This window comes from Rhinolophus sinicus, linkage group LG04 (genome assembly GCF_036562045.2).
Source record: "Rhinolophus sinicus isolate RSC01 linkage group LG04, ASM3656204v1, whole genome shotgun sequence".
NCBI lineage: Eukaryota > Metazoa > Chordata > Mammalia > Chiroptera > Rhinolophidae > Rhinolophus > Rhinolophus sinicus.
In genome coordinates this window covers 140594610-140607323 of record NC_133754.1, presented here as the reverse complement: position 1 = coordinate 140607323, position 12714 = coordinate 140594610, and the positions used below count along the sequence as shown (strand labels likewise).

The following is a 12714-nucleotide window of genomic DNA, read 5'->3' as shown; positions in this document are numbered from 1 at the left end:
ACAGTATTCATGAACAGAAGTATAAATATTTTTAATAGCAATTATTTGGTCATAGTGGCAGCTCCCTCTCAGAGCACACAAGACCCACTTTCAAGTATTTCTGTAATTCACATGACATTTGTGTTTTAAACATGTGCTTTAACGTTCTAATGAAGAAGGAATTTGGTTACGAACTCAACCCAGGATACTGAATTTTTGTGCTCTGGTGTTGGTTATATAGACTGAAAAGGAAAGCAGCTTGATCTAGTTGAGGTAGAGAGTCTCAGTGCCTGCCAGCTGTGAAGAGGAAAGGTGTGTCAGAATGCACCGTGGCTTACTATGCACACCATACAATAGAGAATATTGCTCACGCACAATGTTCCATGCATTTCTGTAGCAACAGACATACTGGAATATAGAAAGATTCATTGCAAACTTTCTTCCCCAAGTAAAACGCTAGGGAATTTGGGTTTGACATCTACCAAAAAGAGCATATAAATGATGGCTTATGTTAACCTAGTAGATATTTTAAAGAAGCTTAGTTTGGGCTCTGAAGCCAGGCATTCTGGGTTCAAATTCCTTCTCTGCCACTAGGACAAGTTGTCTTTGTTCCCTCATAGGGTTGAAATGAAGATTTAGTGAGTTAATAAGAGTAAAGCATTTGGAACAGTCTGCAGCAGAGTATAAATGCTCAATAAATGCTGGCGGTCATTGCCGTTTTTAGTACTTCCAGAAATGAAAATGTAGATATGGAGCAAATTGCCAAACAGAAATTGTACAAATGATCTTTTGTTTTCAATCCAAACTTTTATCTCCCTAATTCTGGTTGGCCATCACTTTTTTCCCACCAATTATTTTGCGTCCCCAACTAACAATTGTATCCAGAGAAAGAAATACATAGATAAAAATGGGAAAACAAGAAGTACAATAAATTTTCAGTTCAGAGTCATTCAGATTCCGTGGGAAAGCTCAAAATGAAGCTGCAATTAAATTAAGTGTATTAGTGTCCAACTAGAGAATTCCCTTCAATTTGCCTTGGGTTGAAAATTTGAAGGTATCAATTTTTAGTAAAAAGGCATTATTTTTAGCAGCATCACAATGCCTAAACTCCTATTCATTTTCTTAAAATTATAACTAGAGTATGTGCTCATAACAAATTAACAATTCAAAAGAGCATAAACTAAAGAGTGGCAGCCTCCGTCATGCTCTTATGGGGTAACCCCATGTGTGTGGGTCTGTATTTTAGAGACACACTTTTTTAAAGTAATAGTTGAATCATACATATTCTATAATGTATCTTTCACATAAAACATCACAAACATTTTTCCAGGATTTAGAGACAATGTCACAGTTTTGATGCAGCTGGAATTTGGTGGTGACCATTGATGGTCTATAAAGTCCTTTTTTTCCTGGTAGTTGGAGTTTCATGTATTTAATATTTTGTTTCATGGAATTAAAAAGGTAAGATGAAATAAGTTTCTGTTTTCACAGAAACCTGAGGAAAAAAAATGTTTATTCTTCCTGTAAATCAATCGGATTGCTTTGATTTGAGGATTGGGTTAATTTTTTTTTCTTTTTCCTTCTGAAAGAGGAAAGAGAAGAGAGAAAATTCTAGACCAATGACTTGGAGGTTCAAATATTCTAAAGGTATATAACTGTCTCTGAAAAAATACAAACAAAACTCTAACAGTGGAACTTAACTGCCTACCGCATGATTTAGAGAAAATTCATCTCTCAGACAAAAGAACTGCTTTTTAAATCAGCTTCCATATTTGTACTCTTAGTTATCTTGGGCTTATTAAAAAGTTTATGAACTTGAAGTCATTCCCATAACTGTGAAAGCAATTTTGTAGACAGAGATGTGAGCCAAAGCAAAAGCAGGGAAATAAAAAAATCGTTACAAAATACCGTTTCTAGTTAGTTTTCTCCTAGTTCAAATAATTACCATTTACTTGTCCTAGTACCTATTTTTTAATCACAATTTTTCTTTTGATAAATACTGCAAGAGTATCCAAATAATCCAAACGAGACATTTCTGGAATGTATATTCCAGTGTATAATGCAGTGTACAGTGGCATGATGGAGTTAGTGGCAGGCCTGCTGACCTGGAAGTCAGAAGAGCTGACTCCTGGTATTGGCTGCAAAGGAACTTGGAGTTTCACTTCAGAGAGGGAGGGTTTGGGCTGCCGTGTCTTCCTGTGTCATGAGAAGGGTGGATTAGATTTTTTCTTGCTTGGAGCCCTTTCAGCAGAATTTTTCTGTAAAAGTATCTTATCACCAGGCTGCCCATCAGGATCAGCTGGGGAACTTACCCAAAATCGTTTGGTTTCCTGCCACCTACCGTCACCACCAACCACCCCATAGGCACATCCAGGCCCTGTTTCAGGGAAATTCTGTTGGACTAAACAGCCTTAGGATGAGGCTTCTTAACCTGGGGTCCATAGTTTCATGAACAGTTTTGTGTCTGGAATTTATGTGAAGAAAGTGTATAGTTTTCACCAGTCTCAAAAGGGATAGCTGACCCTCAGAGGGATTGATATTACAGATCTAAGACATCTGTTTCAGACCTTGGGAAAAAGTACTTCAGCCCTGAGGAAAAATCTTTTACAAAATTTAAAATCTGTTCACCGCCTTTGTGAGCCCTTGAATTGACACTTGTTTGAAAATTTTCCTCTTTTTAAACTGATACATTATCATTTTCAGTGGGTGTGCACTCTGGAAAAAAATACGCAAGTTTACTTTGACACCTGTACTATGAATGAATCCTAAAGCATGTAGTTCATTTCTGGCTAACGCATGGAGATTGGTGGTTTTTGAGAACTGAAATGGCTTTGAGTTCCTGGATGTCCAGTCATAAATGACAGAGGGAATTGTTGATAGTGGATGATGGCTACAGCTGTTTATTCTTCCAAACAGCAAGTCATTCATATCGCAGTCAAGATGTCTGTCCCCTTCTCCATACAGGTCAGTTGGTCAGCTATATGCAAAGTGTGGTATTGCAACAAAGATAGAAAGTGGTCTATACCTTGAAGAACGTGGGAAGCCAAGACGTGTAGCAGAAATACGAATAATATCCTATGGTGGTACATGTTAGCCATCAAAGAATGTGCAGAAAGAAAAGTGCTTGAAGAGTTCAGCAGAGGTCAAGCCCTCTGAGATCAAGGGAGGAGAGCAGCTTAGGGAGGAGAGGGGGATCGTAGTTGTATTTAGGGGAACACAGAGCACATCTGCTTAACCCGACTTTAGTTAATGCAGCCTGTCAGTGTCGGTTTTCTGGGTTGTCTTGGGATGGTGTGTAATTAAATGTGGGTGGGGTTGTAGTGAAGGAGAATCTGATTCTTGCCTTTTAATTTCTAAGTACCCACTGTCAGATACATTCATCATAGCTGTCCGGCATTTTCCCAGGAAAATATTAAAATGGCCCTAGAAATTGAAGTGTTTAATATCCAGTTTAAATTGACTGTTGATGTTGGTGACTACACACGTTGGCATTCAGGGAGTGTTCCCTGAGAGGCGATCCTAGGAACACAAACCAACATGTGGGCTGAAAAGGGCGAATGCATGCTCAAGCCCTTTTCTTTATGGAAAAACTAGATGTATTATTTCAGATCCTTTAGAATTCTTAGTTATACTTTGGGAAAATACCGAAGTGATTGAAATGGCGTCCATAATGATTCAGGAATTTCAGTCCTATCTCTTCTTGACAAGCAAGCTAGATATTCTTTAAAAATCAACTCAGAATGTCTAGCTGAAAATTTGGCACAATAACATGGTTCATTAGCTGGCCACACTATTCCTAATTGTGTTTTCAGAAAGCACTTGACATGATAAACAAAAATATGGGTTAGCATGCCAGAAGAGTTGGAAAGTGGGAACAGAGAAACTTTTAAAATTCATTTTAATATACTTTTAAAAATCAACTTTCTAACAAATTTAGAAACACATTGCAACATACCAACAACAAATCCTCATTCTTGATGGATAAACACCTCAGAGGAAACTGGACAAGGTGATCTCTTTAAAACTCCTCCAGCTCTACTTGTAGTTTTCATCGAATTATTTTTCTTATCAAATAGTTTGCTTATAACATTTCTGAAGTTAAGAACACAAAAGAAGTTTTCAAGTTACTTATTTTTCATTATAGTTTGCCTTAGCTAGTATAATTATCCATATATTAAACACTTAACTGCACTTGAGAAATAGAATTAATGCTTAGAAGGTTATTTTCCAAAACACTGAGATTTCTGTCACTTGCTGTCTTTTAGTTATTACTAATCTGGTCAACTTGTAAAATGAGGCTCATGCTTTATTGGTTTCATGGCAATTGTTAGTTTGAGTTATTGACCAAAGACTTTGCACAGTTGCCCACTGCTCTGTTCACTAATTCCCCTGTGGTGACTGTGGAAAGCATTGCCACCTGGTGGGAGTTTTGAGCATGTAGGCCAGAGAGCCAGCATTCTGAAGGTGGTTTGTGTTAATCCTGTTGTTTTACCCATATGGTTTGGGTGGTATTTACTGTTTGCCATGGGTTTCTACCATTAGCGGTCCAGGGCTGTAAACGAAACCAGTAATTCCTAAGAATTCACATGATCCAAGTTGATGGATTGAAACCAGATGGAAGTCTAAACTCTCGTTTTCAGCAGTCAAGTTTTATTTTTATATTGGTTATTTTAATTCAGTCCTTCTCAGCCTTGGCTGCTCATTAGAATCACTTGGGGAGCTTTTTTAAAAATGAAAAATGCTAATTTGGGGGCCTACCTGCAGGCAGTTCATTGCATCTATTTTTTTACGGCTCTGTCTCCAACTCAGGTGATTCTGAAGGGCGGCCAGGCTTGAGACCATTGAATTTTCCTGGCCACTTTATTTCTGGCTTTCTTGGCTATACTTTTCTAGTGTTTTACTTAAATACAGCAGTCATTTGTCAGTCTCATGCTGGTGCACATGTCATCTTATGTGTGCCCTGTAACTACGATGGGTCTTATTGAGTTCAGACAATTGTTTATGGGCCATTTAACACCAGCCAGAGTTTCAGTACCATCTGAAAAACATCTTCTGGCAATAAAAGTGACAGATTCCCTCTGATTTTAGTGAATGAAAACTAGTTTAACATTTAATATTGGTTTTTGCCCTGCTAGTTGCCCAAACAGAATCGCCGTGACTTTCAGTTGCATTACATAGGCACTGTATTTTGTTTGTTTGTTTGTTTCAGGTACACAAAACAAAGTGACAACCCACTACCCCAACCTACTGCCCCCCTGACATTGTACATATCTATTACAATTCCATTGACTCTATTCCCTATGCTGAACTCTATATCCCATGACTATATAAATATTAAATTATAGTTGGCATACAGTATAATTCAGCTTCAGCTTCAGGTGTACAGTGCAGTGATCAGGCATCTACACCGTCCATGAAGTGGTCTCCCTAATAAGACATGTGCCCATCTGACACCCTACAAAGCCTTAACAGCATATTCCCCAAACTGTCTTTCGTATCCCCATGACAATATTGTAGTTACCAATTTGTGCTTTCTAATCCCCTCCGCTTCTCCCTCATCCCCTCCCACCTCTCATCTAACAACCCTCAGTTTTTTCTCTATATCTCTGAGACTGTTTCTGTTTACTTAGCTCATTTATTCAGTTCTTTAGATTCCACATATAAGTGAGATCATAACATAGGCACTTATTAAAAGCTTCCTATTGTCTCGTGCTGTCCTAAGCACTGAAGAGGGCACCAAATAGGAACATAGCATGAAGGGACTCAAGGAGCTTACATTCTCACCGAGGAGACCCGCATTATACTGAGAAAACAGAGGGCAGGATATGTTTTGGTCAGGACAATGAGGGAAATGAGATCTCAGTGGAATCGTATCACAGGAAAAAAACTATAGAGGAAAGAGAATTGGGGCCAAGTCTTGATTAGAGTATGGGTACAGTTTAACTGGCAAAGGCAGCTGAAATTCCAGGCCTGTAGAACCATGTAGTAAAGAAGGGCACAAAAGTGGGCGTAATTAAGTCACCATACCACTCTTAATGAGTGGAGGGTAGGAGTACTTGAGCAGAAAAAAATCCCATGGGCAAGAAGAATCTATCCACATTCATCAAAAAGGACCCTCAAATGCCTGCTAGAGGGGTTGGACCTTGATTGGAAACGCTTTAAAAAGCCCTAGTTTACAAAACTAAGCTATAGTGAAGAGACGTGGTTGCCCTTGAGTGGGGAGATTATCTGGGAAAAGGAGGGTGGGGTGGTGTGGATTTGATAGGTTGTTAGAAATGTTCATTCTGTATCTTAGTTAGGGAGGTGGTTACATATATATATATATATATATATATATATATATATATATATATATATATATATACATTTATCAAAACTCACCAACTCTACACTTAAAATGTTCGTTTTATTGTATATAAGTTATACCTCAATTTAAACTATTTTTTAAAGCCGTGTTTAAAAAGAAAGATAAGCTATGGATTAAAAGACTCAAAAGCCATAGCCAGCAGTGGAAATATAGAACTGGGATTCTGATTCAAAGACTATAAAAAAATTTTTAAGAGACCACTGGAGAGATTTGAATACTTACCAGATGTGTGATAATCTTAAGAAATTATCTCTTTTTTAGGTTTGTTAGTCTTAGTGTTATAATTATTTTTTAAGAGTGCTTTGTTTTAGGAACATATACTAAAATATTTATGGGTGAAAGTGATAGAATCTCTAGCTTTTGCTTCAAAGCAACCCAGTGTGAGTGGGTGGAGGAAGTATAAATGAGAGCAGACAGCTCTGATCATAGTTGAAGCTATTGATGGGTACACAGGGATTTATTATACTGTTGTCTACTTTTGTATATGTTTAAAGCTTCAATAATAATACAAACTATTAATGTATTTGCATTTTAAAAGTCATTGTTGGTTCTTGAATGGGAAAATGCCTAGTGAAAGTGTTTCTCTAGGAAGAGTTTTCTGGCACTGGGGATTAACTGCTGAGACTTTTTAGAGGTTACTGTAGTAATTTCAAAGTAATGTTGAGTGGACTTGGAGAAGGAGGAATGAAGATAAGTGAAGATAAATGCCCAGCTTTGTTTGTTTTGCTTAAAGTAAGTCAGAGGCACTTTAGACATCTCATATTTGCTGTTAAGGGGACACATCAGGTCATGGGGCCATTAAGTATTATTTGGACAGCTGCATTCAGCATTGTGTCACACGTGAGGAGGGTGGTAGATCTGTGAAAGAGTTACCTGGGGAGCTCCCTCTGCCTGCACAACTAGAGGAGGGAACATTATGGATAAAGTGCCATTCACAGAATTAGGAAATGTGGGTTCTAGTCCAGCCCTGTGGCCTCAGGTAACTCACTGGACTTCCCTGGCCTTCAGAATCTTTAGCTTGGATATATGAGAAAACTCAGATGATCTCTAATGCCTCACTTGGACCGTTTTTTCCTCCCTTTACCCTTTTTATTACGGTGTCATTGTTTAAGACCAGTAGTTTCCAAAGTGAACTATCTGCATCAAATTCTCTTGTGAATGGGTCAGTGGGAGATGTCAGAAATGCCTAGCTCAGATCTATAGAATGATTTTCTGGCAGCAAGTGCCAGGATTCTGCATTTTAACAAATATTCCAGATGATTCTTATGAACAGTTTGAAGAGAACAGTTTTAGAGGCTGTCAACAGTTCTTTTTCTTCTGATTGCCTCAAAATATAATCAGTACTTACATTTCTTCTAAGGATACGAGGGATTTCAAAGCTTTTCTTTAAAAGAAAATTGTGGTCAAATTCTTATCACATTATTGTGGGTAGGTTTAATTTTTTTTTTTTTTTTTTTGTATTGGTAACTTATGCTTATAATGCGTAATTTAAAAAATAATAGAGATGTAAAGAAGAAAAACATTATAGCAACCTATATTTTTTTAGTCTTAGAAAAACAGTATTAAACAGGTTTGTTTTATATCCTTCCAGACTTTTTCTAATATGTATGCATATAAATATAATTATTTACAAAATAAATTTGTTTTGTCCATACTATTTTATAACCTATTTTTAAAATTCACTAATACAGTAAGTTCATCTTTCTATGTTAATAAATGTCCACCTATATCAACATTTTTAATGGCTGCATGGAATTCCTTTGAATAAATGTACCAGAGCTTATTTCACCATTTTCTTACTGTCACTCTGTGATATCTGCCCACTTTTATTGTTTTACCCATGGAAACAATGAGCATCCTTCTATATCTTTTTGTATATCCTCAGGATTAAATTTCTAGAAATCAAATTAAGTCAAAGAGTTTTTATTCATTTTTAAAAAGTGATTTTGAACACAGTTAAATCAATATTCACCACAGAAAAAAAAAGACAAATACAAGGAAAATTTAAAATCACCTAACTTCCATATAACTTTTTTATGTATGTGTATATGCATATCAAAGTGTTTTTGATGGAGCCATACCATACATAGAATTTTATTATCTGTTTTTCTCATTTAACCATATATTGTAAAGATCTTTCCATGTCAGCCACATTGAAAATTTGTATATACCTACATACATTAATTGCATAATACTTAGTCCAATTTTTCTGTTTCAGTCAGTGAACAAATATTAAGTACCTAATATGTGAAAAAGCAATCTTGTGTGGTGAGAGAAACAAAGCAATGTAAATGTGGTGAGAGAAACAAAGTTGATTAAAACTGGTGCCCTTAAAATATTTACAGAGTAAAAGGGAGTCTAATGTGGTCACACACATCATCTAGTACCTTGTATTATAGATCCTGTGAGAGGGTATGAAGGAAGGGCTGTGAGAGCTCAGAGAAAGGCAAGTTATTTGTAGTTAGGGAGGTGAGGGAAGGCTCGGAAGAGGGAATGATGGGAAGGTTTGACCATGTGAAGCTGGGAAGGAGGAGCAAGCCGGATAGGAAAGGGCGTAAGCTAAGGTGAGCTGTCAGGAACAGGAGTCGTTCCATCTATTGGGATGGAAAAGGACCACAGGCATGGTGGGAAATAAAAGTGGAGAGGTAAATCGGAGCAGGATTGCAGGTGATCTAGAATATCTGGCTAAGCAGTGTGGACTCTGTTTCCTGAGTGGGGGGAGCTTTTTAGATGGTTCAGGTGTTGTGTTTGTCGGAGTAAGGCTAGGATGTAAGCTGAGCAGGAGTGTTGCTCGGCAGCAGTGTTTGAGCCCTGGAAGAGGGAAGGAAGCAGGGCAGTCAGGGTGCTCCGCTGGTGGTCCGGACGAGCTACAGCAGCCAGAACAGAGAGAGGCCCTGTGGGGTGAGAATGACAAGCCTTGGCAGAACCGATGTGGTAATAAAGTCAAGGAGGCCTTGAGGGTTTGAGTTTGGGTGTCTTTGATAATAGTGCCGTTTACACAAAAAGAAAACACTGGGCGCGGGGGTAGGGAGAGTACTTGAGAAAAGGATGAGTTGCAAGAATCTTTTTTTTTTTTTTTTTTTTCAAACCGTTTAGCTCATTTTGTTTGTCCTAGCATCACACACTTCTACACCCTTCTCCTTCCTGACAGGAAATCATCTGGCGTTCACCTGTAAGTGTGGAGGCCTTCAGTTAGGAGGACCGTTAAACACCCATACATCCCATCATGAGCAAGAGGTGGGGTCCACTGAAGGGGAGCCCATCAACAGCCAAGATACCTGCCCATCGCAGGAAAGCACGCTGTCGCCAGTGAACCTGACAGATGACCAGATAGCCTCTGGCCTCTACGGTAACTTTCCTCACTCACAGTCCTCAGCATCGGGATTCTGGGAGCAGCATTTGCCGGTATTTCGGTCTAATGTCAATGTGCCTTATACATTGACCTGGAAGAACAATATACAGTTGTTAGAGGGAGACCTAGAGGAGCCTTATTAAGATTATACTAAAGAAAGTGCTGTGCAATCCCCTTAATAAAGCTCACCTGGTTTTGTGAATTATGAAATATTTTAAACAGCGTTTCACTCTTCCACTGTCTCGTAGGCATAATTTTTTTCCAGATTATCTCAACTGAAGAAAAACAAAAATAATTCCTATTTCAGTGCCTAAATGGTTTTTGAAGATCAAATGAGACACGGCATCACTTTATAAACAGTAAAGTCTGATGCAAATGCTAGGTGTCACTGCTGTTATGTCTGGGAGTACTAAGCGTTTTTCTTTTCCAGTTAAAGAACGTTAGTAACGGAACTTTGAATTATTTTTCTTTGCATGCACGCGATTTTCCAATGGATTTTTTGCAAGTTCCTCATATACGCATACCAAGATCTATACTTACATGAATGAAAAAAAATGTACATGAAGAAAGCTTACCTATTCACTTAACTTGTATGAGTTATGTTAATTTTGATCACCTTGATTTACTCTTTCACAGTATGTACGAATAATGAAAGTACATTGAAGTCCATCATGAAGAAGAAAGATGGCAACAAAGATTCAAATGGAGCAAAAAAGAATCTTCAGTTTGTTGGCATTAATGGAGGGTAAGGAAAGATGGTGTTCCTAGTGTTTATACATGATCTGTCTATATCTCCTTTGCCTCCTGCCTACTCAAGTTATATTTAAAGGTGCCTAGTGTGGGATGCTGCACATCTTGGTGATGGAAGATTGCCTCCTCAGAAAGGTGCATTTGGGCTTCTCTTCTCTCCTCTTCTTGCTGTCTTTAAGGATGTGTCACTCTTGAAAGGATACCTGATGAAGCTGAACCACTTACATCTTCTCACCTCTGATCTGAAAAAAGTAGTCTTCAACAAAAGCAGCAGGTTTCCTGCACGTTGGACAACTTATACTTACCTGTAGCAGAACTCAGACACAAACAGAAAGACTGAGAGCACAACTTCATGGGCCAGTGGTAGTCATCCAATGGGTTGTTTTGCTTGGCTCTTCATGTTTACAAAATTTTAGGGTTTTTCACACAAAGAGTAGCCTAGCCATGCCACCAGTTCTTTGCTTTTTAAATAGAATGTGTATTAGTTCTTTGTTCCTTCTCTTCTGCTTGGGTCAGGTGAAGAGCTAGGCCTGTTTGTCCTCCTACAATTAAATCAAAGCAATGTATTCACCCGATACATGGCCTCAGCAAGAAAGCAAGAGGACAAAGTTAGTTGAGATCATGTTTACAGTAAAGTGTACCACAGAGATGTAACTTAACACTGACTGTTTTCCAGATATTTTAAGTTTTATTGGGTGATGTGGCCCAGAAGCTTTTGCAGGACATGTACAAGAGGAGCTATTGGTTACTTATATAATCTGTTCACTTTGACCCTGGGAGAATTAATAGAACAAAATAGGAAGAATGAAAGGGGGGGGAAAGGAACAGAAAAAAGTAAACAACTGCAGACCTGGTTTATAAGATGTTTCCTCTGATTTATACTAATCCAGAGGAGGTGCTCTCTCTGTATAGTATATATACAGAGGGTGCCAAAAAAAATGTATACACATTTTAAGAAAGGAAAAAACTGTATTAAAATTGTAATTCTCAATATATACCAATATCAAAAAATGAATACAAGTCATGTGTATACATTTTTTTTGGCACCCCCAGTATATACCTTTTTGTAAGTGGTACATGATACCAATTGACAATCCAGGTTATCGCTCTTAACTCAGAACCCATTCAAAACCACCAGGCTTTTAAATAGACTTTACTTTGAACTTCTAAGTGCAGGGTCTGAAACCACTGGTGAAATTTCTGGAGTCAGTCAGCCGCTTTCCCTTCATAAACATTTCTGTCACTGGGTCTCTATGGGCACACCTTGCATCTCCTGAACTCCCAATTGCCACCTAGGTATGAAACAACTTCAAGTGATGATTCCAGCTCAGAGGAAAGCTCTTCTTCCGAGTCAGATGATGAGTGTGATGTCATTGAGTATCCTCCTGAGGAAGAGGAGGAGGAAGAGGAGGACGAAGACACTCGGGGAATGGCGGAAGGGCACCATGCAGTTAATATGGAAGGTTGCAAGTCTGCCAGGGTGGAAGATGAAATGCAGGTTCAAGAATGTGAACCTGAGAAGGTGGAAATCAGAGAGAGGTGTGGTACATTCCCCTTCCCTCCCCTGACCCCTCCCACATTTATTGTACTTTGGGAATATATTTGGCCAGTTAGGAGATTTTACAGTTTTATCCATTTGTTTGGTCTTTCCAATCTCCAAAGGAAAGCTAAACTCTGTTCCTCAGAGATATGTACACCTTGTAGTCATGCAGATAAGTACAGATGCAGATGGGGGTAACGCCTACATCTCTTACAGTGGCGAAAAGAAAGGCTTGATATCTGATCACCTTTATTTTCTTTAACTATTTGCTATCTAATGGTATATGTGGAGCCACCATCCACAGAACTGTTCAAGTGCCACTAAAGTGTCCCTTGTTTGAACAACCCACCTTATGTTTGAAGTCATGGTAGAATGTTTTGTGACCAGCACATTCCTTTTAAGTTTTCAGATTTTACTATTAGCGATTCATCTTGATACAGGTGTGAGTACTGTTATTACAAGATCATTGTGTGTGAGAGGAACCGTTTTTTGGTCTCAACCAAAGATCACATTTACTGTAAAAAACGATGTAATCAGTCACATGTCTATATTTTGTTGCTCACTGAGTAAGTGGGAACACCGTAAGAATGGATTTGGGAATATCGTAAACAACAGCTGAAATATCCAATAAGCACTCTGGTTGGCTGAAACATCTACCTAAAAATGAAATAAATTTTAAAGACTTTTAGCGAATATGGAATCGATGCTTATAAAACAAGAGAGAAT

The 12714-nt window shown here is 38.2% G+C and overlaps 1 protein-coding gene across 7 annotated transcripts in view; it reads left to right on the top strand.

Moving 5' to 3' along the window:
• Nucleotides 1–12714, top strand: part of KANK1 (KN motif and ankyrin repeat domains 1) — a 185638-nt gene that overhangs the window by 162576 nt on the left and 10348 nt on the right. For 4 of the 7 annotated variants that reach the window (XM_019730184.2, XM_074330512.1, XM_019730213.2 and 1 more), the window contains 3 exons: nt 9498–9695; nt 10335–10443; nt 11745–11987. In XM_019730184.2, coding sequence (XP_019585743.2) covers nt 9498–9695; nt 10335–10443; nt 11745–11987 — 550 coding nt within the window. The remainder of the gene's footprint in view (nt 1–9497; nt 9696–10334; nt 10444–11744; nt 11988–12714) is intronic. The other 3 variants (XM_019730205.2, XM_074330515.1, XM_074330514.1) reach the window with 1 other exon arrangement.